At 37.7% G+C, this 24,106-nt stretch overlaps 1 protein-coding gene across 3 annotated transcripts in view; it reads right to left on the bottom strand.

Moving 5' to 3' along the window:
- The window catches only part of TRIM24 (tripartite motif containing 24), a 116,220-nt gene that overhangs the window by 22,483 nt on the left and 69,631 nt on the right, over positions 1 to 24,106 (bottom strand). For 2 of the 3 annotated variants that reach the window (XM_070788218.1, XM_070788215.1), the window contains exons 7-10: positions 20,890 to 21,036; positions 11,084 to 11,201; positions 8,251 to 8,519; positions 2,152 to 2,325 (exon numbers count right to left, since the gene is read on the bottom strand). In XM_070788218.1, the coding sequence (XP_070644319.1) occupies positions 2,152 to 2,325; positions 8,251 to 8,519; positions 11,084 to 11,201; positions 20,890 to 21,036 (708 nt within the window). The remainder of the gene's footprint in view (positions 1 to 2,151; positions 2,326 to 8,250; positions 8,520 to 11,083; positions 11,202 to 20,889; positions 21,037 to 24,106) is intronic. The other variant, XM_070788216.1, reaches the window with a different exon arrangement.

Here is a 24,106-nt window from a genome sequence, read left to right as displayed (position 1 = left end):
AATAGTTGGGGAGAAAAAAAGCAACTAAGAGGTATCTTAAGACTACGCAAAGGAAAAACCTCCCAAACACCGTATCATTTATATAGGGATGACACAATACAGAGTGACAGTGACAGAAATATTCTAACTTTGAAAAACCTAATTTATATTCTCCACTGAAAAAACTAAGTAAAAAACTCTGTGAATATGAATGCCAACTGAACCACCCCTCACACCTATCAGTCCATCTGTCTCTCTCCTTTCTTCCCACCCAGAACAAGCACGGTTACAGTTCATGTGTATCTTTCCAGGTTTCTTCTATGTATATGAAATTAAAAAAAAAAAACACACACACAAAAATTCGATGTTTCTCCCCATATATACTTAGAAGATCATATATAGATTACTGCCTTTTCTTAATAAGCAGAAAGCATTTCCATTGTACCAGTATAATTTAAGCGATTCTATTAAAACAAACTCTCCACTATATTTTCCTCCTAGTTTGTTCATTTATTCATGTTTAGACTTTTGACTAGAAAACATTTTTAAAAACATTCTTAGAGTGTGTGTCTATCCATTAAAAATAATAAACAGAGGGCTTCCTTAGTGTCTCAGTGGTAAAGAATCTGCCTGCCAGTGCAGGAGACACGGGTTTGATCCCTGATTTGGGAAGATCTCACATGCCGTGGAGCAACTAAGCCTGTGCACCACAACTATTAAGCCTGTGCTCCAGAGCCCAGGAGCCACAACTACTGAGCCCACCTGCCCTGGAGCCTGTGCTCCACAACAAGAGAAGCCACTGAAACGAGAAGCCCATGCCCTGCAGTTAGATAGTAGCCCTCTGTCCACACTGAGAGAAAAGCCCGAGCAGCAATGAAGACTCAGCACAGCCAAAAATAAACAAGTGAAATTCTACATATACAGAGGCTCAGTAGTTGTGGCTCCTGGGCTCTAGGGCACAGGCTTAACAGTTGTGGTGTGCAGGCCTAGTTGCTCCAGCGCATGTGAGATCGTCCAAATCAGGGATCAAACCCATATTACATAGCTATGAGGTAGATAAATATGAGTACCCAGAATGTGCTAGGTGCTGTTATACACACTACCATCTAAGTCTCAGCACAACTCTGCAAGTTACGAACTCATTTTATAGTAGGGGCAAATGAGATTTAAGAGAGTAAACTTGTACAAGGCCACAAAAGTATTAGGAAAATAATCAGAATTTAAGATCTAACTGTAGCTTGGTCTCTCTTCACCTCATCTCTAATGATGAAAGAGAGATAGGTATAAATTTTATTGAAAATAATTAAAATGTCATTTTAGAAAATTTATATCAAAGTAATTATAAAAACACAAAGACACAGCATGTGTACTTTTAGAATATTACTTTAAAATCATTTGATTAAAATGAATGTTACAGAATTATGGGGAATAAGATCATATTCTTTATTTTGGTCTTGGCAAAAAAAATTAAACTAAAATCAAACTGCTGGTTGTAAGCTGGAAAGACCTGACACAAGTACTTGGAGAAGACAAAGTGCTGGGAGAACTTTAGCTTTTTAAAACAGTAATTCCTAAAAAAAACATATTACCTGAAAACATTACGAATATAAATATTAAACTTTCTAAAATTTAATGTATAACCTTAAATATTAAGCTTTATCAAGTGTATATATACTGTATCCTGTTTAATACTGAATACAATATAGTCTTATATACAGGTATATATATGTATAAATACTGTTTAATACTTCATATTAAAACTGTGTGATACTAAGTTTGTTTCCAAGAAGTCTCCTTGAAACACTATGAAGATTCATTGATTGGTCTCTTTTGAGGTATGCCATCTGTATTTGTTAGAATACTTTCATACTCACCTAAAAGCTACACACATTAATACTGAAAAATTCATACCCATGACTCACTGATTATTCTGGGCCTTTACTTCTGTATAAGTAGCTTGATTTTTTTCTTGTTAATTACAAAGCATCAAGATCCTTTCTCCTAGCTTTCTCTCTTTAGGTCTGTATGTAAAAAACTTTGTAATTCACATTTACTAAAAAAAAGAAAACAGCTTACTCTTGTTCTTCATCACTATTGGCTCTATCCATAAATTCAATATGATTTGGAAGCAGAGAGAAATACAAGCACCTGTGGAGAAGTAAACACACATACCTGTTTTATGGCTTGTTGAGCCAAGAAAGCCATCTGCAAGGGGTTGGGCTTCATTGCTTGTCGTGGCGTATTCTGGTTTGATGGGTATCTTAGCTGTTGATGATGAGGAGGGAGAACTGGTCCATTGGGCTTGGGGCTATGATTCTGAAAATTTATCAAACGTGGAGGAGGTTGCTGGAAAAAAGACATTGTATCAATTCAGTGGCAGTCAGCTCCTGAAAGACGAATTACAGAGAACTCTATTTTATAACTTTTATAGAAAGAAAACAATTCTGCCACAGATGAATCATTTATTAATATTACAATAAGGGTATGGGGGGAGGGGACAGCTGCCCAGAATGTGAACAAGCATTTAAAGTAAGGAAGTTTTACTAGGAAAAGACCCTTGGGAGAGGATTTTCCAATCCGAGTTAAATCTAGACCACATTGGGAAATAGGGATTCCCTAAGTCCCCGATGACTATCTTCTGCAAAGAATTGCCCTCTTAAAATCTAAAATGATAGAATAATAATTACTGATAGTTACTGAGTAGTTATCACATGTCCAGTACTAGTTAAAATGCTTTACATGTGTTAACTCATTTAATTTTCACAAAGATCCTCCTCTGAGGCAGGGATTATCTCTGTTTTACAGAAAAGGAAACTTGTCCAAGATTAGCAAAGATAGGAAGGAATGGAGCTAAGATTTGAACTCAAGTTCTCTGGCTCTAAGGTCTGTGCAGACCTCTAAGGTCTGTGCTCTATGCAGATATTAATAATGAAAACACACGATATTAACAACATTTAAAAATGAGTGAATTTTAGATCTTACTGAGATCAAACTACATGCCAGGCATTGCGAATGGCGTTTTATATGTTATCTTATTATTACTTCCCTCAGTCAGTTCAGTTGCTCAGTCATGTCCGACTCTTTGCAACCCCATGAACTGCAGCACACCAGTCCTCCCTGTCCATCACCAACTTCCGGAATCCACCCACACCCATGTCCATTGAGTCAGTGATGCCATCCAACCATCTCATCCTCTGTCATCCCCTTCTCCCGCCTTCAATCTTTCCCAGCATCAGGGTCTTTTCAAATAAGTCAGTTCTTTGCATCAGGTGGCCAAAGTATTGGAGTTTGAGCATCAGCATCAGTCCTTCCAATGAATAATATTCAGGACTGATTTCCTTTAGGATGGACTGGCTGGATCTCCTTGTAGTCCAAGGGACTCTCAAGAGTCTTCTCCAACACCACAGTTCAAAAGCATCAATTCTTCAGCACTCAGCTTTCTTTATAGTTCAACTCTCACATCCATACATGACTATTGGAAAAACCATAGCTTTGAATAGATGGACGTTTGTTGGCAAAGTAATGTCTCTGCTTTTTAATATGTTGTCTAGGTTGGTCATAACTTTCCTTCCAAGGAGTATGCGTCTTTTAATTTCATGGCTGCAGTCACCATCTGCAGTGATTTTGGAGCCCAAAAAAATAAAGTCTGTCACTGTTTCCACTGTTTCCCCATCCATTTGCCATGAAGTGATGGGACCAGATGCCATGATCTCAGTTTTCTGAATGTTGAGCTTTAAGCCAACTTTTTCACTCTCCTCTTTCACTTTCATCAAGAGGCTCTTTATTACTCCCCTACCCCCACCATTTTACAAATCAGGACAGTAAACATTAAAAAGCTGGGATAACCAGAAAAAAGGTCACGCAACTCATTAAAGGCAGCACTATGGTTTTAATCCAACACTAGTCTGCCATTTCATTAGTCAAACATGTTCTGGTGTTTAACTGGGGGTTGAGGTACTAATTACAGTTTAGAGGATGAGTTTCTCTAAAAGAAAACAGATTTTGAAAGGAAACCCTTCAAGGACAGCGTTGGTTGATTACAGGTCAGGGTAAGGACAAGCTTAGTTTGCTCACAAATGCTATCCTTAGAAACTGACACCAGTGTTCCACAAAAAAGGTAACCTTGGTTACCAAGGTTCCACAAAAGGTTGGCAAATTATTGCAAAGTAAATACTTATTTTCAGGCTATCTTAACTGTATGACCAGAACTTCTCAGAAAGGGAACTATTAACCCCCATATTCAAAGGGGGGACAAATAAATGAATTTATAAAGCTGAAGTAGCAACATCTTAAGGTGGACAGCTATAAAGTGTAGCCCTGCCCTCTTTTTGTTCTTTTCTTTTCTCTCATTTTTGGAATTTATCTCCTTTTCTGGGTAAAGGTCTTCTGTTACTCCTCTCCTGCAAATTAGCTGGCACTGGGTTCACACTTAGTAACTTACAAGAGTGACCAGCAATTACAGACCTAATGAAAAGTAGACTTCGACACTATTTCAAGATCAAAGGAAATTCTGTGGATGAAGAATAGAAAAATATGAGAAAAAGAGAAAATGCCAAAATTTTACAGAAGGCTGAAGCCATAGCAATTCTTTTTGATTCTTCTATTAAAGTTTTTCACTGGAAGGGTTTTATATCACAGAAACAAACAAAAAATAATTTGGGAAGTATAGTGGAAAACTTCTAAATTCATCCAAAAGACTATTTTTTAAAAAGTGGAAAAGCACTCAAAATGATCTTTAAGGGAGAACAAAAGCAGTTAAAACTTTTGCCTACTCCTGCCCTGACTGGGATTTATATATTGATTCAGTCAAGAAATGACATTCTGGGGGGGTAAAAAAAAGTGACATTTGATGCCAGAGTACTATACTCCTGTGAGAAATCAGTATGGAACTGGATGTCCACTCTCCCATCAAGGAAGCCCAGTGTAGAAAGATCTAAGGTGATTGATTTTTATCTCCTCCCTAAACTGTTATCGTTGACTGAGTTAATTTCTAAGAACCCCATGACAGGAAAAGTAACTTGAAAGAACAGGACTAGAAACTGGTTATGAACATAAAAGAAATAGCAAAACCAGTGCTATTTTAATTAAATGGAATTAACTTGCAAGAAGGAAAAAAGGGAGAGAATAGAGAAATAATTGAGAGCTTAAGTAAAGTGACATATATTCATCATTATCCTCACCCTCACTGTAAATACTTTCATTATTATAGGTGGTAATTTTACTCTAGGTCAGTATAACCATGAAGGATAGCAGATGTCCTTCTAAAATCCACTCACTGTTTAGGAAAATTAGTATATACATATAAATGAGAGTATCTCTGCAGAATAGTAAATCTGGCCCAGGAGTGAGAACCATAAGGTATACAATAACAGACTCAGATTTAACAAACTTCGAGCTGTCCACTGCAGTACGACAGAGTATACTGTACACCACTCAATAAAGAGATGCAGAGTGTTTATTAGTTTGTACCACACAGTCATATAACTATGTAGTCTATCTCTGTATCACCCAGCTCTTTAATCATTCAGATTACATGGCTACTTTCAGAGAAAGAAGAAACAGGGAACTCCTGTGTAAGCGATTTTTAGAGCAGGCCTTTAAATTGACCTGTGTCTTCAGGCTAGAGGTAGAGTATGACAAAGAGGCACACATATACACCTGTCTACAAACAGATATTTTACCAGATGTACATGCAAATAAACTGCTAGAGAACTAAGAAAGCAGGTAAGCAGGGCAGTGTAAAAGTTTAAAGAAGAGGGAAAAAACTGATGAGTGAAAAATGTAGGAGCAGATATTTGGTAGAGAGAAGATAAAAATGAGAGATGAGAGTACTAGAAGAGGGCTCAGGGGTCACTGAGAGGAGACAGAAAAAGAGCAGTGTGCAAAGTAATGACATAAAGATGAGAAAATTACAGCTGATATCCTAACAACACAGGTTTAGACTGTGCAGGTCCACTTAGACAAGGATTTTTTTCAATAGTGAATACTTCAGTAGTGCACAATCTGTGTTTAGTTGAATCCTCAGACGCAGAGCAGTGGATGTGGAGGAACCATGGCGAGTGGCGGGGGGTGGCTGACTATAAGTCATATGTGAATTTTCAACTATATGGAGGGTCAGTGCTTCAAACCCCTGAATTAATTGTTCAAGGGTCAAATGTGTTGATATGTGGGAAAACTAGGCTGTATAATAAAGATTGTACATTATATACAATCATACAGCAGTATACCACAGAAAGAAATAATAAGATCAAACATAAATTTCTGAGATAAGCAGGCTAAAGGCTCTATCAAGGTCACCTCTGTTTGGTTACTGCTTCTATAAATAGCTGTTTCTGAGAATGTGACTGAGTCACACAGAATCTAGTAACTGCCTCAGTTCTTCACTTTTTAATGAAAAGGGAATTAATGCAAATGATGGATTTATCCTGTTTCAGGTTAATAAAGTAATAAAAATCACTTTACCATCTTTCAGATACTTAAGATAAATATCAACCATGTAAATGCTTAGCACTAGTCACTCAGTAAGTAAATATTTTCTCTCTTTTCCTCGTCAAATATATGTCTAAAACAATTTGGGTGCTCTGCAGTCTATCTGCAATATGTTACTCTGCAGTCTGGGAGGGGAGTGACAAAAGAATTTCTCCATTTTCTTAACAAAATTTCAACTCTGCCAGTGGCACTCCTGGGATCGAAAGTGTATACATTTTTTTCCCACAGAACACTCACCAAACAAAGACCTCTTAAATTGCTTGCTATTTACTTCCTTTAAAAACCTGGGTTAAAACAAAGTTCGAGAGCAATAATCAACTGGTCATACTAATTAATATTCTCTTGGATTTGACATATCTTGTTAATCAAATTACCAGACAGCCATAAATCACAAATAAAATCACCTCAGGCCTACACAGAAGCAATTTAACAAAATCAGGATTCATAGGCCCATAAGTCTTATTCAGGGTTGAAGCAAGTCTCCTGTGAAGATCATCTGTCTTGAATAACTGCTACCAAAACACGCTATTATGCCATTTAATTGCTTTTTCATAAAAGAACTGCATTATGTATACATTCCTCTTAGTGCTAAAAAAAAAAACACTGGTAAAAAATTTCTCCTCTAATGATGTTTCCTTTTAATCAAGTAATAGATATTATTCCTGATTCTTTTTTTGTTTGGTTGATCAAAAACTGAGCTAAGTCCTGTTCTTAAGCATAATGAGAATTCTTAGTCTAGTTCTGCATGCTTTGAACATTACTAATACTTATTAATCCCTGTGCCATTTCATTTGAGTCACTTACTGTAAATCAGTTCAAATTCTGAGAAACAGGGAGTATAAATTAATAAATAAAAGGAACTGAAAATAACGAGACAATTTTTGTGCATTAAAGTAAGAATGGTGCATGAGGGAAAAAAAACGACTTGCTCTTAAATGGAGTGGATAGAAGCTTCTATAACAACAGCAGAAATGTATACTAATATTGCAACTGTTCTTAACTAATGTACGGTAATTAATCCACAGGATCATGAGTCATGCTGTGAACTTGTTACTGTATTGTTAGTACTGTTGAGTTTATGACTATATGAACACATGTGTAGACTCTTCCACCCACTCTACATCACAAGTAGAATTTACATGCATATGTTCTTCAAACCCTTTAGAGGGACAAGTAGAAAATAAACACATGCTTTTCCCATTTCTCCACCAGTGACTGAAATCTTTGTTATGAATTAAGAAATAATACAAATAAAAAGATGACAAAACTGAAAAAAAAAAAAAAAAAGAATGGTGCCTGGAACATTTGCTCAGAAATAAACTTTGAAAAAGGCAGACTTCTAACAAACCACCCCCTTACCCTTTTCTATTTCATTCTGTCCTAGTTTCCAGATGCAGTGGGTTTTCTAAACGCTGCATCTTCACAGAGGACAGATACCTGAAGCATCAGTCATCCTGAAGCACTAATGTAACGATTATGAGTTACAGGTACACAACTTTCCCATCAATCATATGCATGGGTTATTCAGGAATGCAATCACTTATCCTCTGTTATAAAGACGACAAAGAGCAGATAAGAATAGATGTCCCAGCTGAATAAACCATTAATTTCTTTTTCAGAAGGGTAAGAACTAGAGTTAAATTAGGGACCCTTGATGTGACAAATTTTTATAAATTCATACATTTAAATCATGGAGGAAGGACACCTTGGTTATTTTAGGAGCTGCTGAATATAACTGTACTATAGTTATCTAAGTTAGGACAGGCCTGCTTCCAAATTTACCTGGTGAGAGATGGAAGGTTGCTGGATGGGCCCCTGCATTCTAGGGTTTGGTAAACCCACAGGTGCTGGCCTCCGTTGCACCTGTTGCCTCTGAGCCATTACCTGTTGCTGCATATGCTGGAGTCGTAACTGAGCTAGGCTGATCTGGGTTGGAAACTTGGATAACTGGTTTGAAGATAAACCACCTGGTGGCTGTGAATTCTGTTCCACGACAGGATTCTGCTTAGGCATTTGTGGTTGACTCTCTTTATCTTCAATTACTAAAGAACCTAATCAAAGAGAAAAAGTTAAGTTCTAAAGATTTTCTGATAGTAACATACCATATTTTGTAAAAGGCTATCTTTGCTCATTTTCAGGATTTCCAAGGAACTTCTTTTTGTCTTAGGAACCCTTTACATGGTTAACGATAGAAACTCCTAAGAGTTTCTGTTTATGTAGGGTCTATCAAACAAAATCTACCATATTCAAAACTAGAAATGAGAATTAAAAAAACATTTTTCCATACTAATTCATTTAAAAGTGACAACCCAAAGTAACATATTTTTATGGAAAAAAAAAACACCTTATTTTTATTTTCAAAAAAGTTTAGTGATGAATGGCACTATTTTATATTTTCAAACATCTCTTTAAATGTCTGGCTTAATAGCTGAACTCTCATAACTGTTTCTGCATTATCTAATATATTGTTTAAATAGAAATACACGCAGAAAACCCAGCCATATATGGGTATGTACTTGGAAAAGGGAGACCTATTATCACCTGAAGGAGCTTCAGACTACACTGTGAGAACTGCTGTTGTATAATCAAAACAAAACACGCAAACCTGACACTGGATGTGAGAACAATACCACAGAGTATTTCTGATTCAGTTATCTCTCTGTGACTTAGCAATTGAATGACAACAACAGCTGGTTCTTTACACCTTCACGGTGCAAACTATGTTAGTTCTCTGATGGCGAACACCATGCTTTATAACTACACTGTTAAAAAAGAGATTAAGGGTACCTCTTACAGGTCTGGTCCAAGAGTAGGGCAAAGCTTGATTTCTTCAATAGCAGAGACTCAGTTAAAAGTCTGATTTCTGATTTACTAAGCATAGGCATCCTTAAAGATATGGTTATCATTCATTAAATACTTACTCCATATTAGGTACCATGACAGGAGATCTATGTGTATTGTTAAAATCCTTCATACAGATAAGGGATCTAAGGTTCAGAGAGACCAAACAACTTATCCAAAGTCACAAAGACACTAAACTGAATACGCGTCCAAGACATTACTTTTCCCTTGTACTCGTCTATAAGATGTTTCTCAGAAGCCATAAATAAACAAGTTTGGGAAAGTTGTATCCTTCTTAGAAGATTTAAAATGTCAATCTCACTTTAAATGACAATTTATAGAGCTATATATGACAGCTCTAGAAAGTCCTACAGTAAAGGATACTGTCTTACAAATTCCTCACAAATAAGAGGTGTTTTTGTTTTTGCTGATTCAGATTTACCTAAACTATATTCACTCATGTGCGTACAGTTACATATTTTCTTAATTTTACCTATGTCTACATCATGTGGACTATGTTTTAAGTGATATGCTTATAAGTACATATAAGTTGACATGACTGTTTCTGTGGATATAAAACTGTGATAGATTCTCTGTATAGCTACGTATGTGGTAGAGGGTAGAGTAGGGTAAGAGATAGTTATATACATGCTTTGTATTAAGATGCTTCTTTTTAGTTATATAGATGAGAATATGTATGATTCTAGCTGCTGGCTATGTTTATCAATCAATAAATATGTACTTCTGAACTGTGCTGAGGAGTCACCTTATCATTTCTTCAAAGGGTCACCTTATTACCATTCTTTCTGTTCTCACGTATGGATGAGATTTATGTAAGCCTATTTCTTTCTTTCTTGGAGTGTTCTGAGAGCTCTGGCTCTCTTTCCAGCCAGTTCTTTTTTACCTAGAATCTAGCTTAGAGAATGAGAGAGCAACCCTATTTGATGATTTTGAAACAAAGTCAATGAGCCCAAAAACTGCCAAAAGGTGGTTAATGAAGAATGTATATGAAATTCTTATTTTTGTTTCTATAATTTCCCTGTGAGAAATTAAGAAAGGAGGCAAAAATTGAAGATTTTTTTTTACTAGTACATAATGTAACAAGGACTGCCTGCAAGGATATGTGATGTTACCAAATGATACCGAAAGTCCCCCTTTTTGATAACTCTAGTACTTCAAATTTGGGCAGTTATCTATATGCATGATACACTTCAATTAGGAGGTTAAAAATTATTTAATTATTACATAAAAGAAAAAAAAAAAAAAAAAAAAAAAAAACAGAGAGAGAGAATTCCTCCCTAGCAAGAAAAAGCAAATAAATGAAACATTAGTACCTGACAACTGGGTCTCAAGACTGAGTAAGCCAAGAATTGTATGAGAAATACTGTTTTAACAGAAAACATTCTAAAAAGTACTATATTAATGGCAGACACATGTCAAGAGTTTTAATAGCTATTCTGATAAATATGTCACTAACAGCACAAGCAAGATTCTACTTGCTTGAGGAAGAAAAACAACTCCTAAATTCAGAAGTCTAGACACTGAGTCAATAAAAGGATGTTTCATATCACCCACATATTTATATGTGTGTTTATATTCATGCATGCGTCACACATATACACACACTAATGAAATACCAGGAAAAATTCATGTCTTTAAAATAAGATAATAAACATATTTAGGGGGTGGAAGGGAATACATTTTCAACAATCTCATAATCATTAAGAGTTCCAGAAACAAATGGCACTTTGAGAAAATCTACATAACAGCCTACCTAAATTGATTATATTTTGAGCCCAGAAACTAGGATCACAGTGAAACTGGATGGTATTGTTGGTCACTGGGGAAGCATCACACCTTGCTCGAAGGAGGTGCCGTAACCGGTACGTAATCTAGAAGAAAGCAGAGAGACAACTAAGCATCCAAGTCTTTATTAGGCAAATAATTTATCAAGTTCCCAACAAATACATAAAAAATGCTCTCTGTATCACATATATGCCAACACAAAACAAGTGTTCATATGTAAGTTATAAAAAGTAGACAAACAACACGGTTTTCCTTCAAAAATGCATTAGAAGTACAATTAGTTATACTGTTGAACACAAAACAAACCTATCCTAAAGTGACAGGTTAAAGTTAGTTCACTGAATTACAGAAGTTTCACAGATGTACCAACCATATATTTGTAAAGTAAAATCACATTCTGCTTTTATTTTACTTACTCTCTCAAAGAAGGATTCAGAGTAGAGATTAGGGGGCTAATGGATTACAGAAAATACAAATGAATCTGCTCAGGACATGAAGTACAGCCTTAACCAGGCCTGCTAGTAGGATGGCTCTCCTTGCTCCTGTGCTGTGAATCTCAGTCATCACACCACCTCCCACCCTTCTCCACACTGCAGTCCTCAGTGAATGCTCAGTCATTCTCTCTCAGTCTTTGAAGAGTTCAGCTCTTGGCTCATGATCACCATCTCCAATATTATTTCTGCCATAATGCTAGATGGGCCACAGGACTGGAAAAGCTGTTTTTGTTCCAATCACAAAGAAAGGCAATGCCAAAGAATGTTCAAACTACCAGACAACTGTGCTCATTTCACATGCTAGCAAGGCAATGCTCAAAATCCTTCAAGCTAGACTTCAACAGTACATGAACCGAGAACTTCCAGATGTACAAGCTGCATTTAGAAAAGGCAGAGGAAACAGAGGTCAAATTGCCAACATCTGCTGGATCATAAAAAAAGCAAGGGAATTCCAAAAATAACATCTATTGCTGCTTCACTGACTCTGCTAAAGTCTTTGAACTGTGGAAAATTCTTAAGGAGATGGGAATACCAGACCACCTTACGTTTCTCCTGAGAAACCTGTATGCAGGATAAGCAGCAATAGTTCCAACCAGTCATGGAGCAACCGACTGGTTCATAATTGGGAAAGGAGTACATCAAGGCTGTATATTGTCACCCTGCTTATTTAACTTCTATGCAGAATACATCATGTGAAATGCCAGACTGAAGGAATCACAAGTTTGAATCAAGACTGCTAGGAAAAATATCAACAACCTCAGATATGCAGATAATACCACTCTAAGGGCAGAACGTGAAGAGGATCTAAAAAGCCTCTTGATGAAGGTGAAAGAGTGAAAAAGCTGGCTTAAAACTCAACATTCAAAAAACTATGATCATGGCATTTGGTCCCATTACTTCATGGCAAATAGAAGATGAAAAACTGGAAATGGTGGAAGGCTTTATTTTCTTGTCTCCAAAATCACTGCGGACAGTGACTGCAGCCACGAAATTAAAAGACACTTGCTCCTTGGAAGAAAAGCTATGACAAACCTAGATCACATATTAAAAAACAGAGACATCACTTTGCCAACAAAGGTCCACATAGTCAAAGTTATGGTTTTTCCAGCAGTCAAGTATGGATGTGAGAATTGGACCATAAAGAAGGCTGAGCACTGAAGAACTGATACTTTTGAACAACGGTGCTGGAGAAGACTCTTGAGAGTCACTTAGACTGCAAGAAGATTAAAACCAGTCAATCCTAAAGGAAATCAACCCTGAATATTCACTGGAAGTACTGATGCTGAAGCTCCAATACTTTGGCCACCTGAAATGAAGAGCCAACTCATTGGAACAGACCCTGATGCTGGGAAAGACTGAGGGCAGGAAGAGAAGGGGGCAACAGAGGATGAGATACTTGCATGGTATCACGATCAATGGACAAGAGTTAGAGCAAACTGTGAGAGAGAGTGAAGGTCACAGAAACCTGGTGTGCTGCAGTCCATGGGGTCACAAATAGTCAGACATGACCTAGCAACTGAACAACAAATTCTGGATGATTTTAATATACAATTAGATGACCTTTCTTTCCAGATTGTTCCCTCTAGTGCCCAGATCCCAATAATCCTACAAACCCTAAAGGTCCTATGAACTTTTGCTCTTTAAAATTTTTCCTGTCCTTTGACTTTATGTTACTTTCCAATCTTACAATATCCCTCTGAAGTGAAGTGTTAGTCGCTCAGTCATGTCCAACACTATCCATCAATTTCTCCTTATCCAGCTTAAATCCCAGGAGTAATCCTCATAATCATTTCCTTGCATATATCCTCAACACCTTTCTCTCACATGTCAAATTACACACACTTCTTTCTCCTCAATCTTTCTCTGAAACAACGACCAATAAACAACACTGGTTAAATCTTTTCTAATGACTGTAATTGGACTGGTAAAGGGACTGATCGGACTTCAAAAACACAGCCTATTTACTAAGGTTGACAGGCTATCATATGACATTCCTCTGATCCTTCATGTCCGTACTCTCCTAAAGGACTATTTCAAATGACTCTTACCAAACCTCCAGCATCTTAAAAAAAAAAAAAACAGGAACGATCAGAGACCTTCCACAAACTTCCACCACCTACCAGTACTGGTGGTCCCTCCTATCACAGTGGATTAACGGGCCAGGCTTCCAGCTAAAGCGAATCACGCACTCATGCAAGTGCAAGTGTTAGTTGCTCATTCATGTCCAACTCTCTGCAACCCCATGGACTACAGCCCACCAGGCTCCTCTGTCTGTGGAATTTCCCAGGCAAGAAAACTGGAGTGGGTCGCCATTTCCTTCTCCAGGGGGTTTCCGGCCCAGGGATCAAACCTGGGTTTCCTACATTGCAGGCAGGCAGATTCATTACCATCTGAGCCACCAGGGAAGCCATTACACTTGCGCAATAGGGCCCAACACCCTTGCCGATTCAAAGACACTACTCAGCAATTTTCTCCCCTCAGGCTTTCAGTAGCTTTTCACACAGGTGATCACTTGGCCCTCATGGAAGTAAATCATTTTCTTCATTTGGCTTCTAGCAAACTACAGTCTCATGGTTTTCCCCTTATTTCACCGGCTGCTACTTTTTAAGGTCACTGAGTATAGGTGTGAGTCCCAGTGTCACATCTCAGTCTCCCGTGTTGGTTCCTCCTCCTCTCCCACACCAGGGGGTCTTGCAACTGCTCTCTCTTCTCCTACACCCACATACTTTTAGAGATCTCATCCACTCTCATCATTTATACAACTCAAATTTGTATCTCAGTACTTACTCTTCCTACTGCGTGTTCATTCACTGTGCTCCTCTTAGGCCTCCTTGTCCATGTCACAAGTAACTCCCATCTCAGTCTCTCACTTGCCGTCTGTACCTGTTCTCTACCTGAATATTCTCTGCGAGTACGTGCCTGGCTTGCTTTGTCACCTTCTTCAGGTGTTTGCTCAAATATCACCCTCTTTAGGTAGAATTCCCTACCTGAAACCACAATCCTACCCCAATGCGCCCAGATTCTTCCCTTAATTTACTGTTTTCCCTACAGCACTCAACATCATGCAATGGTCTATATATTTTACTTGTTTTGGTACTGTCTATCTCTCTTTACTAAAATGCAGCTTTTTAAGGGCAGATATTTTGCTTTGTTTTCTGTTCCCTTAGTATTTAGAATACTGCCTTAAAAATAAAACAGGCATTCAATAAATGTTGAATAGCTATACTAAATTCTGAGTAAAAAAACATTTATTCTGGGACAATGTAGAGTACATGGCACAGTGTCTGGCAAACAGCACTTAACACAACGCTCTTTTCCCTAAGTTTTTCTTGCTTCCTTAATTCTTTGCATCTTAGCAATTCTCACTATAGAAGATTCTCAATAAGATGCTAATCAAAAGAATGATGCCCCCAATTTTTCCTTTATAAAGTCCTTATGTTTTATCATTTTCTAAAATTGAATAATTTATTTTGAAGTAATTTTAAAATTGGAGAAAAGTAAAAATAACTCTTCACTCAGATTTCCCAACTGTTAATAAGCACATTTATTTCAGGGCTCACTCAGGGGTTCCTGTGCACAGACACTGCTATTACCAGTATTTTTACAAACCTTCTGAGAGCAAGCTGAAGACATCAGGTTCTGTCTCCTCTAAACACTCCAGTGTCTATATTCTAAATCAAAGATCCTTTAGCATAAGCAACAAAGTACAAATTCAGAAAGCAACTCTGTTGCAACACGACCACTCAACCCAGAGACTTCATTCTAATGCCAACTGTTTCCACAGTGACTCTTTCCAGGATGCTCACTAGGAATATAGGTTGTATTCAGTTGCCATGTCTCTTCAGTCTTTCCCTGACATGTATGTCTTTGATGATTTCAGGCTTTACACTCAGTAGGATGACTTTCAACCTGGGTTTGAGTGTATTTCCTCCAGTATAGGTAAAGTATTCTTGTCAGGAAAGCCACACAAGTGATAATGTGCACTTCTCAGGGCATCATATTTAGAAGCTCAGGCAGGATATAAACTGTCCAACCATTGCTGATACTAATCTTCATCACCTAGTCATTCTGCTGCCCAGTTTCTCTACTGTAAATTCACCACTCTGTTTATAACTGATCAATATTTGCAGAGAGGTATTTTAGGGTTATACTAAAACCCTATTCCTCACCAATGCTCTAATTCACTACGTTAGTACCCAGCGATAACTCCTTTTGAATTTCCTCTAAGACAGTGAGTGCGTGGCTCAGCTAGTAAAGAATCTGCCTGCAATGAGGGAGACCAAGGTTCAACCCCTAAGTTGGGAAGCTAGCCTGGAGAAGGGAGTGGTAACCCACTCCAATATTCTTGCCTGGGAAATCCCAAGGATAGGCAGAGGAGCCTGGCGGGCTACAGTCCATGGCGTCAAAGAGCTGGACACAACTAAGCAGCCAACGCTTTCACTAAGACAGTGACCAAATGTGCTTCTTTATTTTCACTATTCTTTCTCTACTTATTTATATTCTCACCATAAATTCTTCCCTTGTCATTTGCCTATTTTTCTTATCATGGGCTCATTTATTCCTACTTAATCCAATGTGTTGTAACTCACTGTTTATTTAGCTTCAGCCTCAAATTTGTGGGTGTGCCCAAGGTGACCCACTTAGGCTGGATCCTGGTCTTTTTGACAAGTCTTCCTCATTTCATCAGTTCAAGATGTTCTGGGTACAACTTGCACTTTCCCTCATTTTGTTTGATATTTAGAAACCCACATCTGAAGGACAGTGGGTTCATTGCTACTGAGTATAGCAAACATACATACATACACATACATACTTATACATCTATAATTACTTCCAGATCTGTGTATATGCATAAAACTCTGTTGTTCAGTCACTCAGTTGAGTCTGACTCTTTGTGACCCCATTGATTGCAGCATGCTGGGCTTCACTGTCCTTCACCATCTGCCAGAGCTTGTTCAAACTCACAGCCATTCAGTCACTGATGCTATCCAACCATCTCATCCTCTGTCGTCCCCTTCTCCTCCTGCCTTCAGTCTTTCCCAGCATCAGAGTCTTTTCTAATGAGTCAGATCTTCACATCCAGGCCAAAGTACTGGAGTTTCAGCTTCAGCCTCAGTCTTTCCAATGAATATTCAAGGTTGATTTCCTTTAGAATTGACTGGTTTCATCTTCTTGCAGTCCAAGGAACTCTGAAGAGTCTTTTCCAACATCACAGTTCAAAAGCTTCAATCCTTTGGCACTCAGTCTTCTTTATGGTCCAACTCCCACATCCATACATGACTACTGGAAAAACCATAGCTTTGACTATAAGGACCTTTACTAAACTGAGTTCATAATTATACCTCTATCTTAGGGATCTTTATAGCTTTATTCTTTTTTCTACATTTCTAAGTATCTTCTCTAGTAGGAAAAAGCAAACAAACAAACCAAAACTTGGCTGCCATTGCCCTCAATATATTTACTTACTTGCTCAGTCCATTTACTGATACTCTGTTGCTTAATGTAACCAAAATCCAAATGACACTCTGCTTACTACCTCTGTGTTCCCCACTCACCACTTGATGCCTTTGGCTAGGGCTGCCTCTATGTGGTCCCCCAACCCTCTTCACTACCCTGTGTCCTCATAGTCACCACGCTAAAGGCTCCATGCCAGGAAGTAGAGTTGATCATTCTTATTTTAACAATCCTTTTTGGCATACTACAGTAATTTAGCACTTCAAATATATGAGTTTTAGTTTGGAACTTGAAAAATAAAGCTTTTTTGCCCCCCCAAATTAAGTCAGAAACGTAAGCACTTCCTTAGATGGTAATCAGCTTTAATTAGAGGAACTATGAGGCAGATCACTTGGAAACACTATATTTTTCCTTTGAGGTACTATGCTGTAAATTCCTTCTTTTGCTGATGAGAAACTAGAAGACATGGAATTTATTTTTAACTCAGATAACTAGTACCTATTTGCTAATTAAGTTGTGGCATGGTCTAAAAGTAATACTAAATTTGGCCAAACTCTGTTCTTTAAATAACAATTTCTGCTGTATTTTACTGACATTCAATGTAAATATATAAAACCTCTTGTCAAATTATATTACCCATCTCGAATATAAACCATTACACTTATTGAACCCCTTGATGCACGTTTGAGATAATTCTGAGGAGTCATAAACCTTGACTAGTGTAAAAGATAAATAATGGGTCATTAAATGTATTTGTTGATGTCTTCAGATGTATCTGAACCTAAGTAAACTCAGGTTTCACACTGAAAACTTAGCTACTGTTCAAAAAGCAAAAGACAAAATTAAAAAAAATATGAAAGATGTCAGAATAGCTTTTGAGATGGCAATACTGTATACTGCCTTTCTACTGAAGTTAAAATAAAGAAACTTAGTATTTGAGTTTCTAATCCTGTAAAATATAACAAAGTTTTATATATATTTATTTATAGCTTCTGACAGTTGATATTATCTAATACCTTATTTATTTACTATCAATCTTTCACTGAACTCCTATATATCAAGCACTGGGTAACATAAAATTTCTACCCTTAAAGAAGTAAAAAGTCAGACTTCTCTGGTGGTCCAGTGGATAAAAATCTGCCTGCCAATGCGGCGGACATGGGTTTGATCCCTGGTCCAGAAAGATCCCAAATGCCATGGAGCAACTAAGCCTGTGTGCCACACTACTGAAGCCTGCGTGCCTGGAGAAGCCCACACACTGCAACAAAGAAGAGCCCCTGCTCACTGCATCTAGAGCAAGCCCAGAGCACTGGAAACCCAGTGCAATCTAAAAAAAGGGAAAACAATCGAATTCAAAGAAAAATATGCAAATGTAACAACAGTAGATAAAAATAAGTAACAGTATGATGGATATATGCATAAGGGCTTTGTAAACACAGGGAAGGTTAATCCAACCCATTGTTGATCATGGAAGGCTGCCAAAAGGAATGGAAGACAAATCTAAACTAAACCCGGTAGGCTCTAAAAAGAAACAGCATCCTGAGGAAGGGTAACAGTAATCCAGGGAAAGAACATGATCTATTCTGAGCACTGAGGACTAAAAGTAAGGAACTGCAATGAGATATTCAAGAAACATAAAGAAGGTCTTTGAAGGTTAATTATATGGGCGGACAAGGGAAAGGGAGTAAAAAAGCTTGTGGAATCTCCTTTTACTATGTATATACTCTAACTACTTTACTACTTATATACTCTAACAGTTTCTTAGACACTAGTATTACAAAAATACCTATTGCTAGTACACTCTCTTGGTCTCTTCTGTCAGTATTTCTTACCTTTCTTCTAAATAATGTTAGGATAAACTGAATGTTTAACAGATGAGAGAAGAACCCTAGGGAAATACTGTGAAAATGTTTTCAAATATATTTAAAACTGGACTTCTGAAAGGATTCTCCTATTCCAATGGGTTTGGCCTTTTACTGAGTATAACTCCTATTGCAAAAAAAAAAAAGAAAATGAACTAAGAATCTCAAGCTAAGCTTGAAATTTCAGGCCAGTAAGACATTTCTTTGTAATGTTTAAGCATATAAAAGACATTATTTAAAAAATAACCTGGAGGGGGGGGAGTAACCTGAGAAAACATGTCTATATTTACGAAGCATGGAAGCTCTAAAGGACAGAGTTGCATAATATAGTGACTTTCAAATTTTCTTAGGATAAAAATCCTTCTAAATGTTTACAAGTAATCACAAGCTTTAGCTCTACATTCATCACAGGTAAATTATTTTACTAGCTGTATCTGCTGCCAGTGATGCAGCAAGGCCCACCACAATTCAGTGAGTCAGGAAGCTGGTAATACTGGTTCCTTATGTTTCCTTGTGTCTATTTTCTCTTGTGTATAATACAGAAAACAGTTTCCCTCTCTATTTCAAGAGCTCATTGTGCAGATTAAGTAATCCTATCCTCTAACTTTACTGTTTTATTATAATCACAAACAAAATCATAGAATAAAATTAGAGAAACATTATTAAACTGATAAGGAGACTATCTGTGCAAATATGTTTTCTTATGTACAAATAAAAATATTCATTATGGGTCTAGTAGAGAAGAGGACAAGTCTCTCACTTTCTTCTTTATCTGTGTTTTGTTTGACTTATAGGAAAATATAAGTAACAGAAAAAGTATGAACTGTATAAAAGCTGTTTTTCATTAGACTAATGAAGCGGTAAAAAAAGAAAAAGAAAAAACAGCTCAAGATTGAGAGAACATATCATTGATAATTATAAAAGAAAAAAAATCTTTAAGAGTTGAATATAATTCATGATTAGAAACAGTTTTAGAAATAGTTAAAATCAGTTTTCTAGTAAGTCACTCAATATTTGAACCTAGTTTACACAAGTTTATCCTGAAATGCATTTCCTTATTTCAATATAGTCATACAAAATTTCTTCCACAAAACAGAGTAGGTGAACAGAAAACAGATTTGGATGTCATAATTTTATTTCAAAATATAAATCTCTGTGGAATCTTTAAAATGAGTAGAGCAGGAGTTTTTAAGAATGCTTATATAGTGTGACTCCCATGGCTAAATGTCTTCTACGTCCTTGCTACTAAAGATGTGGTCTACAGACCAGCAGCATTAGCATCACCTGGGAGCTTGTTAGAACTACAGATCACATCTACTGGACCAGAATCTTCAGGTAATTAGTAATGCAGTAAATACATTTTCAGTAGCAAGGTTCTAGACTATTCTGAAAATAGTTGGACAAATGACAGCCACTTTTCTGTAGCAATGGGGTTGAAATATCCAGCACCACACATCACTGACAGGGTAAACAATGTAGTGTTGACAAGAGGAACAAAGCCTCTGGGTTCGGATGTCCAAGTTAGAATTTTGAGTGGTCTTATGCGTGTTAATTCGTGCTTTGGTTTCATCACTCATACAATGGGGGTGGATAGGTACACCCATCTCATAAAAATGATGTAAATGTTTAAATAAAATATTTCATGAAGTGCTTAGAATTAAGTGCCTGGCACACTACAGGTTATCAGGAAATGTTTACCATTATCATTATTGTTAGTATTAAGTTCAGTTGTCACTAAGGGAAATTTGGAAAAGAACAAAATTGAAGTGACAGTGGCAGAATGAATTGAAGATGCACTTAAATCATGGGAGTTTAAAGATTTTTTAAAAGCAAAATATTTTGATTGATAAAAATTAGAAAAAGGTAAAAAGCATTTAAGTACAGATTAATGAACATTTCTAAATTTTGAGCATTCTAGTAACTCCACTGTATCTCTCTATATTAAACCACACAGTTGATCTTACCAGTCGCTTGCTATAAAGTAATGCTGTGCTGCTGCCACTGGAAACTGCCCATTTAGAAAAATGCATGACATGTTCCAACTGTTTAGAAAGTCCAGCCACTTCCTGCTGCTGTTGCATAAGTTTCATTCGATGATCTTTTGCAAGACTCTGAAAAAAAGTTTCAAAATTAGGTCTGCATGTAACACATTTTACTTCCTGATGTTCAAGCTGGTTTTAGAAAAGGCAGAGGAACCAGAGATCAAATTGCCAACATCCGCTGGATCATGGAAAAAGCAAGAGAGTTCCAGAAAAGTATCTATTTCTGCTTTACTGACTATGCCAAAGCCTTTGACTGTGTGGATCACAATAAACTGTGGAAAATTCTTCAAGAGATGGGAATACCAGACCACCTGACCTGCCTCTTGAGAAATATGTATGCAGGTCAGGAGGCAACAGTTAGAACTGGACATGGAACAACAGACTGGTTCCAAATAGGAAAAGGAGTATGTCAAGGCTGTATATTGTCACCCTGCTTATTTAGCTTATATGCAGAGTACATCATGAGAAACACTGGACTGGAAGAAGCACAAGCTGGAATCAAGATTGCCGGGAGAAATACCAATAACCTCAGATATGCAGATGACACCACCCTTATGGCAGAAAGTAAAGAGGAACTAAAAAGCCTCTTGATGAAAGTGAAAGTGGAGAGTGAAAAAATTGGCTTAAAGCTCAACATTCAGAAAACGAAGATCATGGCATCTGGTCCCATCACTTCATGGGAAATAGATGGGGAAACAGTGGAAACAGTGTCAGACTTTATTTTTTTGGGCTCCAAAATCACTGCAGATGGTGACTGCAGCCGTGAAATTAAAATACGCTTACTCCTTGGAAGGAAAGTTATAACCAACCTAGATAGCATATTCAAAAGCAGAGACATTACTTTGCCAACAAAGGTCTGTCTAGTCAAGGCTATGGTTTTTCCAGTGGTCATGTATGGATGTGAGAGTTGGACTGTGAAGAAGGCTGAGCGCCGAAGAATTGATGCCTTTGAACTGTGGTGTTGGAGAAGACTCTTGAGAGTCCCTTGGACTGCAAGGAGATCCAACCAGTCCATTCTGAAGGAGATCAGCCCTGGGATTTCTTTGGAAGGAATGATGCTAAAGCTGAAACTCCAGTACTTTGGCCACCTCATGCGAAGAGTTGACTCATTGGAAAAGACTCTGATGCTGGGAGGGATTGGGGGCAGGAGGGGAAGGGGACAACAGAGGATGAGATGGCTGGATGGCATCACTGACTCGATGGACGTGAGTCTGAGTGAACTCAGGGAGCTGGTGATGGACAGGGAGGCCTGGTGTGCTGCGATTCATGGGGTCGCAAAGAGTTGGACACGACTGAGCGACTGAACACATTTTAATGGTCATTTTCAGATTACCAAATTAAAATAACCACCACCTCTAAGAACCAGGTGACAGTAACTTATCACTTATCCCTAGGTACAAAAGATCACTTTCATTGAAGTAAAAATCATGTCTCCAGTGTCAGAGTCAGCCCCCTGATGCTACCTCATCTGTGCTGCCCAAGGTCTTGGGTTGGGTTTTACATATTCTGGGATTTAGGTTTCTGTTCATCCATCTTCCAGTATCCATAAAGGTACAAAACCATGGATTAGCTATCTTTGTGACCGTATGGACTACAGCCCACCAGGCTCCTCTGCCATGGGATTCTCCAGGCAGGAATACTGGAGTTGGGCTACTATGCCCTCCTCCAGGTGATGGCCTTGACTCAGGGATCAAACCCATGTCTCTTATGTCTCCTGCATTGGCAGGCGGGTTCTTTACCACTAGCGCCACCTGGGAAGCCCTTTAACAAAGCAAGTGACTATTAAATTCAATACTAAAAAATAAAATAGGTGTACCACCCAGCAATCGAGTAAAGCTACCAGATCACATGATTTACTCAAAGACATGATTTCTCCTTTCAGGCACTCTTATCCTGATTGCAGCTACTTTGTGCCAAGTCATGCCACATGGTAGACAACATTTATGCTTTGTATGTAGTAAGGAAAAAAAGGGGGAAGCATGTAATTTTTGTCTATTGAAAACTGCCATGAACCAACTGATACAGTGACTAATGGAACGAATGCACTCTCAGAAAAGTCACAGAAAAGCAGACTACAGAATTTCTCCAAGGGAAGTACATAAGCAAGAACATAGGTCAGTCCAGAGTAGAAGAAAACCCCACTAAATGTGGGCTATTTTAAAGGTCTCTATCCCCAAGGTCTCCTTTACCTGGTACAGAAAGGAGGAGAAAACAGGACCTTCCACTGGCTCTAAGAAATGTTAAGTAAAATTGCTATACTCCAATATGGAATTATATTCTCAATAGAAAAAGTGAACCTACATCTTGGCCCTAGTTGGTTTCAAATTTGGAAAATACATACATGCTAAACTGAATTAAGAGGCTTCCCTGGTGGCTCAGATGGTAAAGAATTTGCCTGCAATGTGGAGGACCTGGGTTTGATCCCTGGGTCAGGAAGATCCCCTGGAGAAGGAAATGGCAACCCACTCCAGTATTCTTGCCTGGAAAATTCCATGGATGGAGGAGCCTGGTGGGCTACACAGTCCATAGGGTTGCAGAGAGTTAGACACAACTGAGTGACTCCAAACTGAATTAAGTCACTGCAGTGACTATTGATGGCTTTGTTGTGTCTAATCTTAAGTTCAGAGATGATTTGCTAGGCTCTTTCTGACCACACAAAACCCAGTGTTTCTTTGGAGACATTCTAGAAAGAATAGAAATTCTGTTGACTTTTAGAGATGTTGCAAATTGAGAATCAGAAGCCCAAATGTCTTTGTTTTCTATAGTAATAACTATTTGGCTGAATTTTTCAAGTTATTAGAAAACACTGATTACATTACTTTGCCTTAGAGGAGGATCCTATGAAGCAGGAGAAAGGGTATGAAGACTGACAAGAATACTTAAAAGTGGTTGTAAAAATTATAAGTCAACATATAAAGTTGATTTAAAATAATACTGATGACCAGGTTCACTTTTAGAGATTTGAAGATGTGGTCATCTTGTGTTCTTTCCTGGATTTTTAAAAAAACAAGCAACCCTGATTTACAGTGAAATTTGGAAACAGCTATGTCAATATGTGCACTATTCACTCTGAGAAAGCAAATCGATGTGACATCTGATTTTAAGTAGAGCTCTGACATCTTTTAAAATAGTTTAAATG

This window comes from Bos indicus, chromosome 4, assembly GCF_029378745.1.
Source record: "Bos indicus isolate NIAB-ARS_2022 breed Sahiwal x Tharparkar chromosome 4, NIAB-ARS_B.indTharparkar_mat_pri_1.0, whole genome shotgun sequence".
Classification (NCBI taxonomy): domain Eukaryota; kingdom Metazoa; phylum Chordata; class Mammalia; order Artiodactyla; family Bovidae; genus Bos; species Bos indicus.
This window is presented reverse-complemented; position numbering and strand designations above follow the sequence as displayed.